The following is a 14,171-nucleotide window of genomic DNA, read 5'->3' as shown; positions in this document are numbered from 1 at the left end:
TCTTTTTCGGGTCGACAGCCTTTTTCAGTTCGATCTGTTTTTTCAGCTCGACGACTTTTTTCGGTTCGACTGCCTTTTTCGGTTCAACTGCCTTCTTCGGCTCTGCGGCAGTCTTCAGATCGACGACTTTCTTTGGGTCGATTCCTTTTTTCGGGTCGATGACCTTTTTTGGGTCGACGGTTTTCTTTGGATCGACGGTTTTCTTTGGATCGACGACCTTCTTTGGGTCGACAGTCTCCTTTGGATCGACGACTTTCTTCGGGTCGACGGTCTTTTTCGGATCGACGACCTTCTTTGGCTCGATGGCCTTTTTCGGATCGATGGCTTTTTTAATGTTGGCGCCCGTTCTCGGCTCTGCGACCTTCTTTGAGTCGACAGCCTTCTTGGTAAGTGTTTTGCTCGGTCTCGGGGTACCGGAAGGCTTGGGTATGGTCTTTGGAGCCGAGCCGGAAGGCGGGGCTTCTAAAGCGGTGTTTCGGTCGCAGCTAAAGCTGTTAGGCGATGCTTTGACCGGAGCCTTGTCTGGAGGTGGAGGCAGGGAAGGGGCTTTGGTACTCACGGTTTGCCCCGGTGGGATGTCGTCATCGGAGTCCGACTGGTCTTCTATTGTGACTAGTTCTAGGTTGGGGTCCGCTGCCTCTGGGAGTTCATGTTCGTCGTCGAAAATGTTTTTCGGGTCAGGTGCCTGTCGCTGCATCTCTTGTCGAGCAGCTCTTCGGTTCCGGATAGTTTTCTTCGACCGGAACTGAGCACAAGCTGGACAGTTTTCTTCGTTGTGCTCCGGAGATAGGCACCTGTTGCATACTGTATGCTTGTCGCTATGTGGAAACTTGGATCGACATTGTGGGCATCTTTTGAACGGGGTCCTTTCCATCGGCAGGAGGCCCACGTGGCGTCGAAAAAGCCCAATGGCCAGCGTCAACTACCAGAGATAGATGGAAAGAGTTGTCAAGTTGAGGGATACCGAGCGGAAACAATACCGTCGAAAGTATAAGGTTTTTGGCCTTAGAAAGTTGGACAACTTCGGTCCCGAAGTTGGAGTTGTCGAAGTGCATCCGAACCCAATGGCGGAGGTTCCCATGCGCACTGTAGTCCAGGGAGGAGTCACCTATCTCGTGATACTTCGAAGACTCTTCCAAGACAACAAGGTGCAAACATCCGGACCCAACACTAGGCGGCGATCTATGCTAAGATATGAATTCAGCAGCCCACATGCCTCGAACATAGGCTTTCTGCAAGTCCAACGCTATCATCCAGTCTCCTGGGTCCTGGGTAGATAAGACCTGAGCCAGAGTGAGCATCTCGAACTTTTCCTTTTTGAGGAAATAGTTGAGGGCTCATGAATCCAGGATAGAAAGTAGACACTTATCCTTTTTGGGACCAGAAAGTAGCGGGAATAACAACCGCAGCCTACTTCTGGCGTCGGAACCCTCTCCATGGCTTCCTTGGCCAATAGAATCATGCCTTCCTCCTGAAGCAAGTTCAGGTGATCCTCCGTCAGCCATTCATAAGTTGGAGGCATGGAGGGAGGGGTAGTCTCAAAAAGGAGGGTGTAGCCCCTTTAGACAATCTGAAGAACCCACTTGTCTGACGTGATGTTTTGCCAGTGGTGTAGGTGATGGTTGATCCTGCCACCAACTGGCGGCCCATGATCTTGAAAGGGAGTGGACTGATTCGACCTCTGGCTACCCAACCCACGGGGTCAGAAGGAGCCATGCCCACATCTGCGCAGAGGTTGCTGAACGTGGCCAGCCTTGTGGCTGGGATTTGACTTACAGGGCTGGAAGCCTCTTCTGTGGCCACAAATGGGGCAAAAAGCAGAGGGGGGACAGATGGCCACTGAGAAGTCCAAGCACTTTGCTGTAGCCCATGATGCCTTAAAGCAATCCAGGGCCATGTCTGCCTTGTCTCCGAAGAGAAGTGTGCCATCAAAGGACATGTGAATGAGGGAAGCCTGGACATCCCAAGAAAAGCCAGAAGATCTCAGCTAGGCATGACGTCCAGCAGCCACCATCATTGAAATTTCTCTCCCCAGTGACTTGGTCGTGTTAAGACCACAAATATTGGGCAACTTTGCTGCATCTGATACCACAAGAGAAAGGTTAGGCTGGGTTTCATCCGGGACCTGTGGCAGCACCTGCACACCCGTTTCCCACAGGGAGTGTGATTAACAGCCCAAAGCCAGGCTGACGGAAGAAAACATTTTCTTACCCCGACTATCTAGCTTCTTGGATTCCCTGTCTGGGGGTACGGAAAGGAATGCACCACGGGAGTCAGAAGCTTAGACCACCAAGCTCTCTGGGGTAGGGTGGTCGGTGAGGAAATTTGGGTGACCCCGTGCATGGCGATGGCGGCGGGTGATTGTTCTATTCACAGGAGCCCCTGTGCTGGGCTTGGCCCAAGTTCCAAGTAGGACATCAGTCAAGGCCTCGTTGAAGAGCAGGACGGGTTCCGAGCAGGAGACAACCGGCTGCAGGACCTCTGGAAAGATGTTCGTCTTGACTGCCACAGAAGTTCAGGATCTCAACTGCCCTAAGTACCACCATAACATATGAAGCTTCCTCCTCCATAGCCATTGTAGGGGGAGAAAGCAGGCCAGAATCTGGAGAGGTATCCAGTCCACTGGCCTCAGTCAATTTCTCAAACCCCTCCTAATCATCCTCCATTCTTAGCCCTTCAGAATAGTGCAAAGAAAACTACCAAGGACCCAAGTGTTCTGTCGTCCCTGGGATCGGCATCGCTAGGTACCGTTCTGGCTCTGGGTCGTTGGGGATAAGAATGGGGTGCCGGCGGCATCAGAAGTCCCGCTGTGGAAGGGTGTAGTAGTACGATCAGCACTGGGCCAGATCCATCACCAGATCCATGGCGGAGCATCCTCGCCAGGGTCATCAGCGTGGAACACAATGGAGCCCCCTCTGAGCCTGTGGGGCCCAAAGGTGCGCTGGTAGGGTATGGCCACCCAAATATGAGGCACATGGTGTCATGAAACTCCTTGAGCTGGGCAGAAGTTGCTTCGTCTCCAGGGAAGGCGGGGAAGCACGGAGCTGACCTAGGTGCAGATTCAGCAGAATGGAGCCTAGAAGGACAAGGCACCTCCGTCGCATCGGCAGATGGAAGGGGAGAAGTAAAAACACGCTTTGACTTCTTGTGTTTTTTGTGCTTCTTACCTGATTGACTCGAGGACTTCAAGTAGAACGACAAAGACTTTGGTCTCCAAGAGTGGTGCCCGGGCCTTCCTCTTGACTGGGGCCGAGAATTAGACCTTTGCAGCGAACGACGCAATGCCAAGTGACGGGCCGCAACCAGCTTTAAGGACCACTCCATCAAAGCTTTTAGAGCCATGGCCTGGCACTCAGAGCAAGACTTTGAGTCGTGGTTGCGCTCCAGGCACCGGAGACAAACCAAGTGTGGATTTGTAACTGACATGGCACAGTGACAGGCGCCTCACAGCATGAAACCAGAAGTCTTTTTGGACATGTTGGAAACCTACACACCACAAAATATTCAACAAAATATCAGAAAAAAAGCCTGTCAAAAGGGTAGCACTCTTCACGGATCTGTGCTAGCTGGTGCCGAACGAAAAGAATAAGGGTGGAGCGTTAACTCTGCAACACGGACGGAGTTTGCTGAGCGGAGTTCAGCAAAAACTCAGATTCCGCCACGAAGCAGAGTTTGCCCCCAGGCCACTGCTCACCATGTGTCGTCATGTGTTGCTGACCTTCAGTGTCCCCGCACGCTTCTGCCCTGCAGTATGTTTTCACAGCTGCAGCCTGTTAGTTTCCTTCTCAAAATCCCCTTCTTCTGTTTCTAGTGCCATCTGGCCTCTTCCAGGGCAGCCCTCCTTCCTCCACATCCGCTCTCAACACCCTCTGCCTGCTGCTTCTCCCAAAGGCACCAGCGTCTGGGAAGGCGACCTGGTATTCTGGCCACAGAGGGGACTGAGGCGCAGCTAGGAGCAGGCAGGGCACTATAGCGGGGCTGGCCTGGCAGCAGGGGAGAGCTGGGACACCGGGCCTCTTGGCAGAGAGAGGGAGGGGAGTACAGCTGTAGAGCATGGGTGTGTAGAAAGTCACCCCTGCAGTGCTAGTTTCGGAGACAGTGCTTGGAAAAAGTGGTTAGGACCGGGGAGAATAGTGACACCCATTGTAGGGAGTGGGTGTATAATTGCGTTGAGGGCAGAGATGGGGAGGGAGGGAACAATGGGGGTGGTAGGGCAGTCACAGCACTGAACACCACAAGGTGAGTTGAAGCTGGTCCATGTTGATGGCACATGCTGGTACAGCACATTAGGGTGCGGGCAGAGGCTGGTAGGGAAGTCTGGGAATGAGGACACAATGGCACCTTGGGCAGCGGGCCACGCATGGGGTGCCTAGAGTTGGGAATCAGCAGAGTCAAGCGCTGCCAGAATTTGAACTTAGAAGGGTTCGCGCAGGGGGTAATTTTAATTATATTTAAAAAAAAAAACTTACATTAGCCACCCGATCCGGTCCAGCGTGGTCTCTGCTACTCCCCTAAGCCAATCACAACTCTGCAATGGCAGTGTTGTGATTGACTGAGATGCCCAACGCACAGGCATCTATGGGGAGGCCGTTTTTTCAATGCAGGCTACATGGAGAAAATGGCTGAGTGCGCATGACTGGGGCCGACCAAACAGTCAGGGCCCCCGATATTGGGCTAGCCACTCCTCCCCTGTTCCGCCCCCAACCAAACCCATTTGCTTTCTTGCGGTGCGAGAAGCAGTAACATAAAATGGCATACCATATATATATATATATATATATATATATATATATATATATATATATATATATATATATATATATATATATATATATTACCATATATAGCATAGCATATGTTACTGCCTCTCGCACTGTGAGAAAGCAAGTGCGGCGACGCTCCTCATGGATCACCCGCCCCTGCTAAACTCTTCTTCGTATTGCCTTCCAGAACCTGTTAAGTGCCTGCCCAAGGTTGGCAATAAGTACCTAACCTGCGCAAGTACTAAAACAGGTGCAGGTATAGTTAGTGCCCGTTTCAGAGCCTCTGCCTCTGCATGGGTCGAAGTGACCTCACTAGGGCAAATTGCTGGCAGACTCTTCCATGGTATCCCACTGCAAAAAGAAGCTGGGTTTTTATGTCAAACATCTATAAGTATCTTATTGTAAGTCATTTCTGAAGCACAGCAGAGTCTTAATGATTGTAACCAAGTTGGTGCCATACTCACAATGTCTTCAAATATGTTCCTGAGAGCTCTTAATGACAAAAGAACGGACAGTGGTATGAAGGAGGCCCACCAGGGCGCTGAAGAGATAATTGGAATACTCTGAAATGGATGAAAGAGTAAGCATGAGTTATCTGGGATAAAACACCCTGTCATACATTTCAAGGATATTTCAAGTCACAGAGGAATGCCATGATCCTTGTTTTTGCTTTTTGATAGGTAAGAGATTGTGAGGTTGCAGACACGAAGAACAAAAACAGAATCTGTAGTGCGAAATGACATACACCAAAAAACTGTCACTAATTTGTGCAAAAATATTCTATAATCATTTACTGTAAACCAGATTACACAATGTTGTAGCTCAGAATATATAGCAAATGCAGAGATATTTGTTCTTTCATGTAGTGATCTACAGATTGCAAAAATAAACATGCTGCCATAAATATTTCGTTTTTGCTCACTACTACTGATTTAAAGAAAAGAGCAGGAGAATAAGGCAATTAGACCCAGGCCTTTAAACGGGGATTGCAAACGCCCATGTATTATACGCTAATCACGATTAACAGTGCTAGACAGTCCCTGACTAGGGTTCAGCTAAGCGCCAACCTTTGGAATCATCAATCTCTTATGGTAATATAGAGACCTGAGTAGTAGGATCAGGAGCTATACCACTGTGATGTAACTTACTTTCGCATATAGCATCGGAGCAGGATGCTGGCACAGTTGTTGCACCAATCCACCAATCCAGGCAACAGGGGTGCGCAAAGTTATGAAATCGAGAGACCTGCTACTACAATGTTCTTATTTTTCGAAACTATGCTAAGTGGTGTTGAAAAATATCGAATATCATCCTATTGTCGCCCTTTGGGCTAAGGATCTGTGAATTTTCCGCAGCACTATGTCCAGTGTCCCGCTTACCACTGGCCTCCGCCCTGCACTGCCTCCTACCGAGCACTGCCAGATCTTCATACCTGCCACCATCACTGATGGAGCTATCTCCTCCTGGCACAAGGTTGTCTCCACCAGCACAAAAAGACTGCACAAAGCCCCCACCACCCCAGAGGATTCCAGTACGCTCCACAGGTCACGCCAACCCCCTGCTCCACGCCTTGTTGTGAGCCACCATAGGACTTCCTGCCAGACATCTGCTTCCTGCCCCAGGATGTCCCACAAAAGAGACATCTGCTTCCTGCCCCAGGATGTCCCACAAAAGAGACTTCTGCTTCCTGCCCCAGGATGTACCACAAAAGAGACATCTGCTTCCTGCCCCAGGATGTCCCACAAAAGAGACTTCTGCTTCCTGCCCCAGGATGTACCACAAAAAAGACTTCTGCTTCCTTCCCCAGGATGTAACACAAAAGATACATCTGCTTCCTGCTCATGATGTCCCACAAAAGAGACATCTGCTTCCTGCTCATGATGTCCCACAAAAGAGACATCTGCTTCCTGTCCCAGGATGTCCCACAAATGAGACATCTGCTTCCTGCCCCAGGATGTCCCACAAAAGAGACTTCTGCTTCCTGCCCCAGGATGTACCACAAAAGAGACTTCTGCTTCCTGCCCCAGGACGTACCACAAAAGAGACATCTGCTTCCTGCTCAGAATGTTCCACAAAAGAGACATCTGCTTCCTGCCCCAGGATGTACCACAAAAGAGACATCTGCTTCCTGCTCAGAATGTTCCACAAAAGAGACATCTGATTCCTGCCCCAGGATGTCCCCCAAAAGAGACATCTGCTTCACTTTTTACCACGTGGCCGACTTTGTATCCAGTAGTCGCCACCACGGTAAGACCCCCTGCCACTGTCAGTCATCACGCCGCTCGCACTCTCGTCCTCTGATAATCACCCCGTACTTTTTTTCTTTTCTTTAGTCTTCCGAAGAGCACCTGGACATCCACAGAGCGCAGCAGGTGAAACGTGCATCATTTTACATTCCTTCCGACTAGCGGTTCTTCCATGATTTCCTCCCCCCCCCCCGCCCTCCTCTGTGACTTGTATACCTTTGTGGGGTTCTTCTTGTGTTATTGACACACGATATTAATATCCTCTTTCTATGTAGACTCGACTAAGGTCTCTCCCAGAGACTGTTAACCATGCACTACTTGAGCTTCTTACATGTCACTATATGACACTATATTACCTTCTCCTACCACTGTCCAGTGTCACCTGCGTAACTGTCTTTATTCATTCTCCAGTGCGTTTGTGTGCTTAATACACGTATCATTACGAACTCTCGTCCTTTTCATTTACGTGACCCCCTTCTATTTGCCTGTAACTACGCTTGGGCTCGGGCTTGCAGTGTGTGTGGGGGCTTGCAGTCTGTGTGGGGGCTTGCAGTGTGTGTGGGGGCTTGCAGTGTGTGTGAGGGCTCGCAGTGTGTGTGGGGGCTTGCAGTGTGTGTGGGGGCTTGCAGTGTGTTGGGGGCTTGCAGTGTGTTAGGGGGCTCGCAGTGTGTGTGGGGGCTTGCAGTGTGTGGGGGGGCTTGCAGTGTGTGGGGGGGCTCGCAGTGTGTGGGGGGGCTCGCAGTGTGTGGGGGGGCTCGCAGTGTGTGGGGGGGGCTCGCAGTGTGTGGGGGGGCTCGCAGTGTGTGGGGGGGGCTTGCAGTGTGTATGGAGGCTCTGTGGGTGTGTGGGGGGGCTTTGTGTGGCTGTGTGTGTGGGGGGCTCTGTGTGGGTGTGTGTGTGGGGAGGCCTCTGAGTGTGTGTTGGGGGGGCTCTCTGTGGGTGTTTGTGTGTGTCATTTGCGAGAGATAAAGCTAGTGGCATTGTAAATGACAATGCCATTTATTTTTGTTAAAAAAACATAAATAAAAATATTGTCAAGAGCAATGCCAATAGCTCAAACTTTAACAAAGGCAAAACCATTGCATTGTAAATGCTTGTTTTACATTTTAAGCTAGTCAATTTGAGTTACTACATTACAATTGCTGCTGTGCAGTGTTCCTCTTAAAGTATTGTTAAAACCGATTATTTCCCAAAATACAAATACAGCCTCATGTGCAACAAAGAAAAGAAACAAAGGCGCTGACATACAAAAATGATATTACCACTTGCTCTCGTTTATGTTAGATGTAACAGCAAGGAGGATAATATCATTTTTTTAAGATCTTTGGATTTTGAGTTGTGATAATGAATCTGGCAGGCTGAAGTGTTCCTAGTCGAAGATCATCCAGATGGAGTTTACTATTCAAATGGCCAAAGTTCGACCCAGAATTCTACCTTACACAGCAAATCACAACTGTGGGTAAAGATACTAACAGAGAGGGTGAAGCCTGCCAGCATCCATGATGGCGCCTTTTCTCAGGGCTGCCGGATGTCACTTCCTCTCCCCGCCACGTGGTACGCAGGAGGATGGTCATAGTGACATAGATGCTGCCCTGCCCCCAAGTGGCAGAAAAGTCTTCTGAGCCGAGGGGATGTTGATAGGTTGCTTCCTATGCATTGCTCTGGCCAGTTCTTCCATGATGTGATGGGGTCAGAGTCGGGTGTGAACCCTCGTCACTGGGTTTTGCCATGACGGGTGCTTTGGATCGTGGATGCAGGCGATTGTTGTGAGGAGGCAGATGGTGACCGGCCACTCCAGCGAAATGGACATGCGGCTGGACTGCAGTGGAGAAGGACCTGGGGAGGAACAGTGATTCCTGTCCATCTGACCCATGACTCGTATGGACCCCTTGATGATGGACAGTGGGCGATGAGGGTAACTTAACACCCACCAACAAAGCGTTTAACTGAAAAGGACTTTCTGTACCCTCTCACTTTATTATAGTGGAAACGTAGGCCCTCTACGTGGTGATCCAGAAGAATAGATGTCTTTTAATAAGACTGGTTTGGGAGACATGGCTGAAAAGCAGCGGTTGAAGTGCATTAAAAAAGTATGGTAACTGTGCAGCTGTGTGCAGAGGGGGCGTGTTGAGTGAGCGTGGGGGCAGGGTCAAAGGCGTGGCTAAAAAAAAAAATATTCTGTAACTTTTTTTGGTCCTTCACTTTCAGGAAACTACATATAAAATAAAGCACACCTTAAACGCAAAATACATACAAATTAAAGAAATATTATAAAACCTCTCTTAGTTAATGCACAGCAGAGGTATGTGTGTGTAACCAGCCACAAAACGGAATCCTGTTGGTGCAGTGGGCAATAGTGACTTGTGTATGTTTAGAGTTACGAGGTCCAAGTCTGTGACAGGAAGCACTGTGTGAATATGTAGGTCCAAGTCTGTGACAGGAAGCACTGTGTGAATATGTATGTTATTATTTTTAACTTGCATTACACACAGTATAAGATATTCTGGTACAAAATGCACAAAAAGTGTTTAAGATAAAAAAAGTGCTTCTAAAATATAGATTTTTAGTAATATCGAGACTATACATAGAGCATTTTTTTAATAACTGTACTTTAAAAGCACACTCTTCACAGCCCGGTTGGTAACTTCATTACAGTTTCACTCTAAAAGAATAAATCTGTCATCAAGAAGTTTCACATGTCTCCATCAATTAAAGCCAATATCAGCTTCCAGGCACACTTTACATTTGCAGATTAACCAGCTGTGCAAATTTAAATTTCTTTCAGGTAAACATGCACCCTGGCAAGAAGGCTTGTTTAGCTGTCTGCCCCTCCCTCGGTTTCACAGGACAGATGACTGACTACCTTACACTTCAGCTGAAGCATCTCAAATGTCTCAAATGAACCATTACCGTCCTGGAATGGTTCTCATTTCACAAAAGTTAGGGGAATTGTTTTTCTTAAAAATAAAAATGTATGGACACACCATGCCCTTCATATCCTGCCCACTTGAATATCTACGAAGAGGATGCTTAAAGCTACATTTTAAGCCATGGGGATCCTTTTAATGCCAGCGCCACAGGGACCTGGCTTCAGTCCAGACAAAATGTGAAAATTACCAAATAAGCAAGGGCCCTGCTAGCATCCATCACCACATTAAAGAAAAAAAAGAGTCAAGAAAAACAGAAGGTCTCTCCGACACTGGTGTGTTGTGGAGACCAACTATATGGTCATATGGAGAAAATGGTGGCATCTGACAAATCACCCATCAAAATGCATGTGCATCTTTTTCGCCTATACACACTGGGGGTCCAGATGATCTCCTCCCTGATGTGATGGAAGAATTTTGGAACAACAGTGAACAATGTTTTGAAGCTAGAAGCAGGATGCCAACCGTTGTCAATCTACGGAAAGGAAACTAAGTGACATTCTAGGGATCCTTTTGGAGCTATGCTAGGCTGCTTGAATGGGTGAATTTGTGATGGTGATGAGTGTTCTGTTTGGTGAAGCCACGCCTCGTAAAGACTCTCCAGTATCGTGCTGCTACAAGTTTCTGATGAGAGATTCCACACCCGGGTGCTCTTTCAATCGCTATAAATCCAGGACCAGGGGCGGATTGGCAAGGCGGGCATTTGGGCATGAGCCGAAGGGCCGGTGCCTCAGTCCCCTCTGTCCCAGTCCACAGAGAGTGTACTAGGAAAGGGGAGAAAAAAACGGCCCACCGAGGGCACGGAGACAGACAGAGAAAATGAAAGCAGCCTCGTTGTGCGGCCGGACAGCGATTGTCAGCTGTGGGTTCTCCTTCACCCCTACCCTGCCAAGCAATCAAGCTGAGGCTGGGCTGGGGAGGGGTGATTGTTTGCAATAATCGGCCTCCCTGGGGGCCAGGTGTTTCTCTGGCCTTTGAGCCATTTTCACCTCGGCCCCCCTGGGGCCCATGCAGCCAGAAACGGTGTTAGTCTTAACACCTCGCCCACAGCCCTTCACATTCAGGGCATAGTGGGCGAGGAAGAATGGGTCTTGCTGTGGGGGCCAGGTGATGTTTGGATTTTTTTTTTTATTCATTTATTTATGCGATTTTATATAGCGCGGACTTTACCCGAAGGTGTCGGAGGGCTTCACACAAGGAACAGCCATAATACATGAGGAGAAAAATTACAAGTGGACAAATTACAAAAGCAAACGTTAAGTTACATGAATCAAAAGTGACAATAGTGAGCAACCAAAATACATGAGGTAGCAATGGGTACACTACAGGAGGAAAAAGTGACATGTGTGCAGGTTACAAAAGCGTACAAAGTACAAGTAGAGGTATAACACTGCAATTAATGGCAGACACTCCAGCACAAGAACAAACGTTACGTAGGCAATGGTGGCACTTGTGCAAGTATCTAAAGCAAACAAAAGTGAGAGGTAGCATACAGTGTGATACCAGAGAAAAGTGACGTGTGCAAGTTACAAAATGGTACCATACACAGGTACAAGGGTAATACTACAGTAAATGGTAAACACTCAAACTGCCAGAACACACTGGGAAGGCACTTCCCATGCACCCGCTTCACGTCAGCCCCCCTCCCCCCCCACCCCCCCCCCCCCCTGGCTACCTTGGATGACCCAGAAAGCTGTGTTTTGTGCTCCCTTGCCAGGACATTTTCCAGAGGCCTGGAGGGCTGATTAATTTACTAATTGCAGGGGCCTTACTTCTGTTCATGTGCTCCTGAGCTGAAGGTCTGGGGAAGGCTAAGTAGGTTAGTAATAGCAGGGGCTTTGCTGCTTTTCAGGTGCTCCTGTGCTGGAGGGCTGGAATCATTTTGTGACAGAAAGGGGTCTTGCTATTTTTTTTAGTTGCTCAGCATGTAGGCCATTGGCACCTTAGCCCTGTGTCCTGTGCAAGAACAGTATCCTCCCACTTTCATTCCTTGTCTGTGCAAATATGTTTCATGAAAGGGCACGCCCCTTGAATGTGGGCCACACCCCTTAAATATGGGTCATGCCTCTTGAATGTGGGCCACTTTTTTCGTCAGTGCCCGGGCCGAATTGTGATCCCAATCCGACCCTGTCCAGGACTATGCACTCAAACAGGGGTTTCGAAGAAGCAAAGTCTTCTCTTGTTCCCTGATATCTTCTCCAACTCACTGGCCAGAAAGAGAGTCCCTCTGACTATTAAAAGATACTCTCCACTTCTTAAAAATTAAGGTGGATTTCCTCTTGCAGGAGGTCACTAAAACAATCCAGCAGGGTGTGACGAGGGTAAGACTTGGGTCGCGTTGAGTACAATAGTCAGTTGTTATGCATTCAAACAGTCTGTTATAATGTCATTGTTATTTTTTTAGAACGAAATATTCCTGTCTCATCATCTTACTCTTTTTGGACTATCAAAACGGAGGTGTTTTATTCACTGTTTAATGGGTTTGTCGTTTGAGACTTTCTTTGTCTAAAATTGAATCTGTTAAGACAGCACACTGCATATTGTCTCGTTTTTGCATGATTATAGTGCGTGACTTGTTTTTCTTCTCAATGAAATGTGTGCTTACTGTTGTTAAAAGATTTAACATTCTGCTGAGTAGGGCCTAGCCGATGGGTCAGTTACATATCGAATGAAGATCACAAGGAAGGTGCCTCAGCTTCCTAGGCGCTGGAAGTAGGGGCACGGGTGCGCTAGCACCCCAAAAATAACCATGCTGGAGTTCAGAAGGTGAATCAGCAAAAAAGATGCCTTAATCTTTTGTTTCATCTTAACACATTCGTGGTGCATTCAAAGACAGAGGCCAGATGTTAGGCTCTGTCTTCTCTTCTGACAAACTGCTGCTGGTTCTTGTGACGTGGAGATTGGTGTTTACTTGTTCTCTAGCAGTAGAGTTAAAACATTGTGTATGGTCAATTATCTGGCATCTTGCTATGGTACAGGAAGTGTGAAAGGGAAGGCTGAAGTATGCCAGTTGTTGTAACACAACATTATTTAAATACCTATGAATGAGCTGTGCAAATATTTCAAACTATATTAATAGGTAGAAAGTACGAATGAAGCAATTCTTTTCTTTTTCTTCTTTACTGTAATGAATTTAATTAATGGAAAAGTTAATAAATTAATTAATTCATTCATTTTTGTGCTTCTGATATATAATGAAAACAAAGGTTTGAAAAGGATCAAAATAAATCAAGACACTTTAGTGATGTGCAAACGATGCATATGTGCTGAAACCCGATTTTCACACAATATTGTTTGTGCGTTATAGTTTTATGAGTGAAACTGCATGCTAGTGTGACTTTTGTGGCCATTTCCATGGCAATGGAAAGAGTGATGTCTGAAAGTAATAGACATTGTGCTCCAAAATGCACCATTGACAACCTAACACACCCTTGCCGCCTTTCTGCTGGATAGGCGTGGCTCATTAGCTTTACCTATTCTTTGTGTGACACTAGAATTGTTCACAATCCCTGTGACTTCACTTATGTAACACTGATGGCAGCACCCCCTATCTGAAAATTGCTCCAGCACCACTGCTTGGCTTGATTTTATCACTGTTCAGACCAGCGTGAATTAAAGACAAAATATCCAGATACGTCTGAGGTTGTAAAACCAGCCACCAGACTCTGCCCCAAGTTGAAGAAATCTGCCCATATCTACCCGGTGCTCACTGAAATGGAAGAACAGAGTTTTCTGCACCATCCTGAAAGCACATGAATGCAAGTGTCCAACTCCCTTACAATAGTTGTTCCACACTATGTACCCAGCTTAAATCTGAGGTCCATCATTACTAATTTCATCTCAGATGCCAGGCTGAGTTACAAGAGACATGGAGGAAGCAAGAGACAACTTGTAGATAGGTACACCACTCTGGGAATAGGACAACTTAGCCGCGACCTAGAAAACAATGAAGTCTGCAAGAGTTTAGAAGACATTTGAAGAGGAGCATCTTCAAAGAATTGTGCCTCTACTTGACAACCACTAAGACTCTCTTGTCTCCCTTCAACAAGAGATGGGGTCTGCGCGGGCAGTCGTAGCCCCTCTGAAGTACGGATCTGAAGATCCAAAATAAACACTGCACCAATGTCATCACGAGGTGGGAGGTAGTCGAGATTCAGCAGGAAACTGGAATGACTGGCTGACTACGGATTGCAAACTGTGTGAGAGCACCGCATTCCCCAATTGTTTCCCTACAC

The 14,171-nt window shown here is 47.7% G+C and overlaps 1 protein-coding gene across 1 annotated transcript in view; it reads right to left on the bottom strand.

Annotated features, from left to right (window-relative positions):
• Positions 1 to 14,171, bottom strand: part of LOC147673324 (phospholipid-transporting ATPase IK-like) — a 460,742-nt gene that overhangs the window by 273,404 nt on the left and 173,167 nt on the right. Inside the window, exon 5 of the mRNA XM_086947163.1 lies at positions 5,228 to 5,326. Within this exon, the coding sequence (XP_086803289.1) occupies positions 5,228 to 5,326 (99 nt within the window). The remainder of the gene's footprint in view (positions 1 to 5,227; positions 5,327 to 14,171) is intronic.

The sequence above is a fragment of the Lissotriton vulgaris genome, chromosome 12 (genome assembly GCF_964263255.1).
Source record: "Lissotriton vulgaris chromosome 12, aLisVul1.2, whole genome shotgun sequence".
Taxonomy (NCBI): domain Eukaryota; kingdom Metazoa; phylum Chordata; class Amphibia; order Caudata; family Salamandridae; genus Lissotriton; species Lissotriton vulgaris.
The sequence above is the reverse complement of the archived record's forward strand: the minus strand, read 5'-3'. Positions and strand labels throughout refer to the sequence as shown.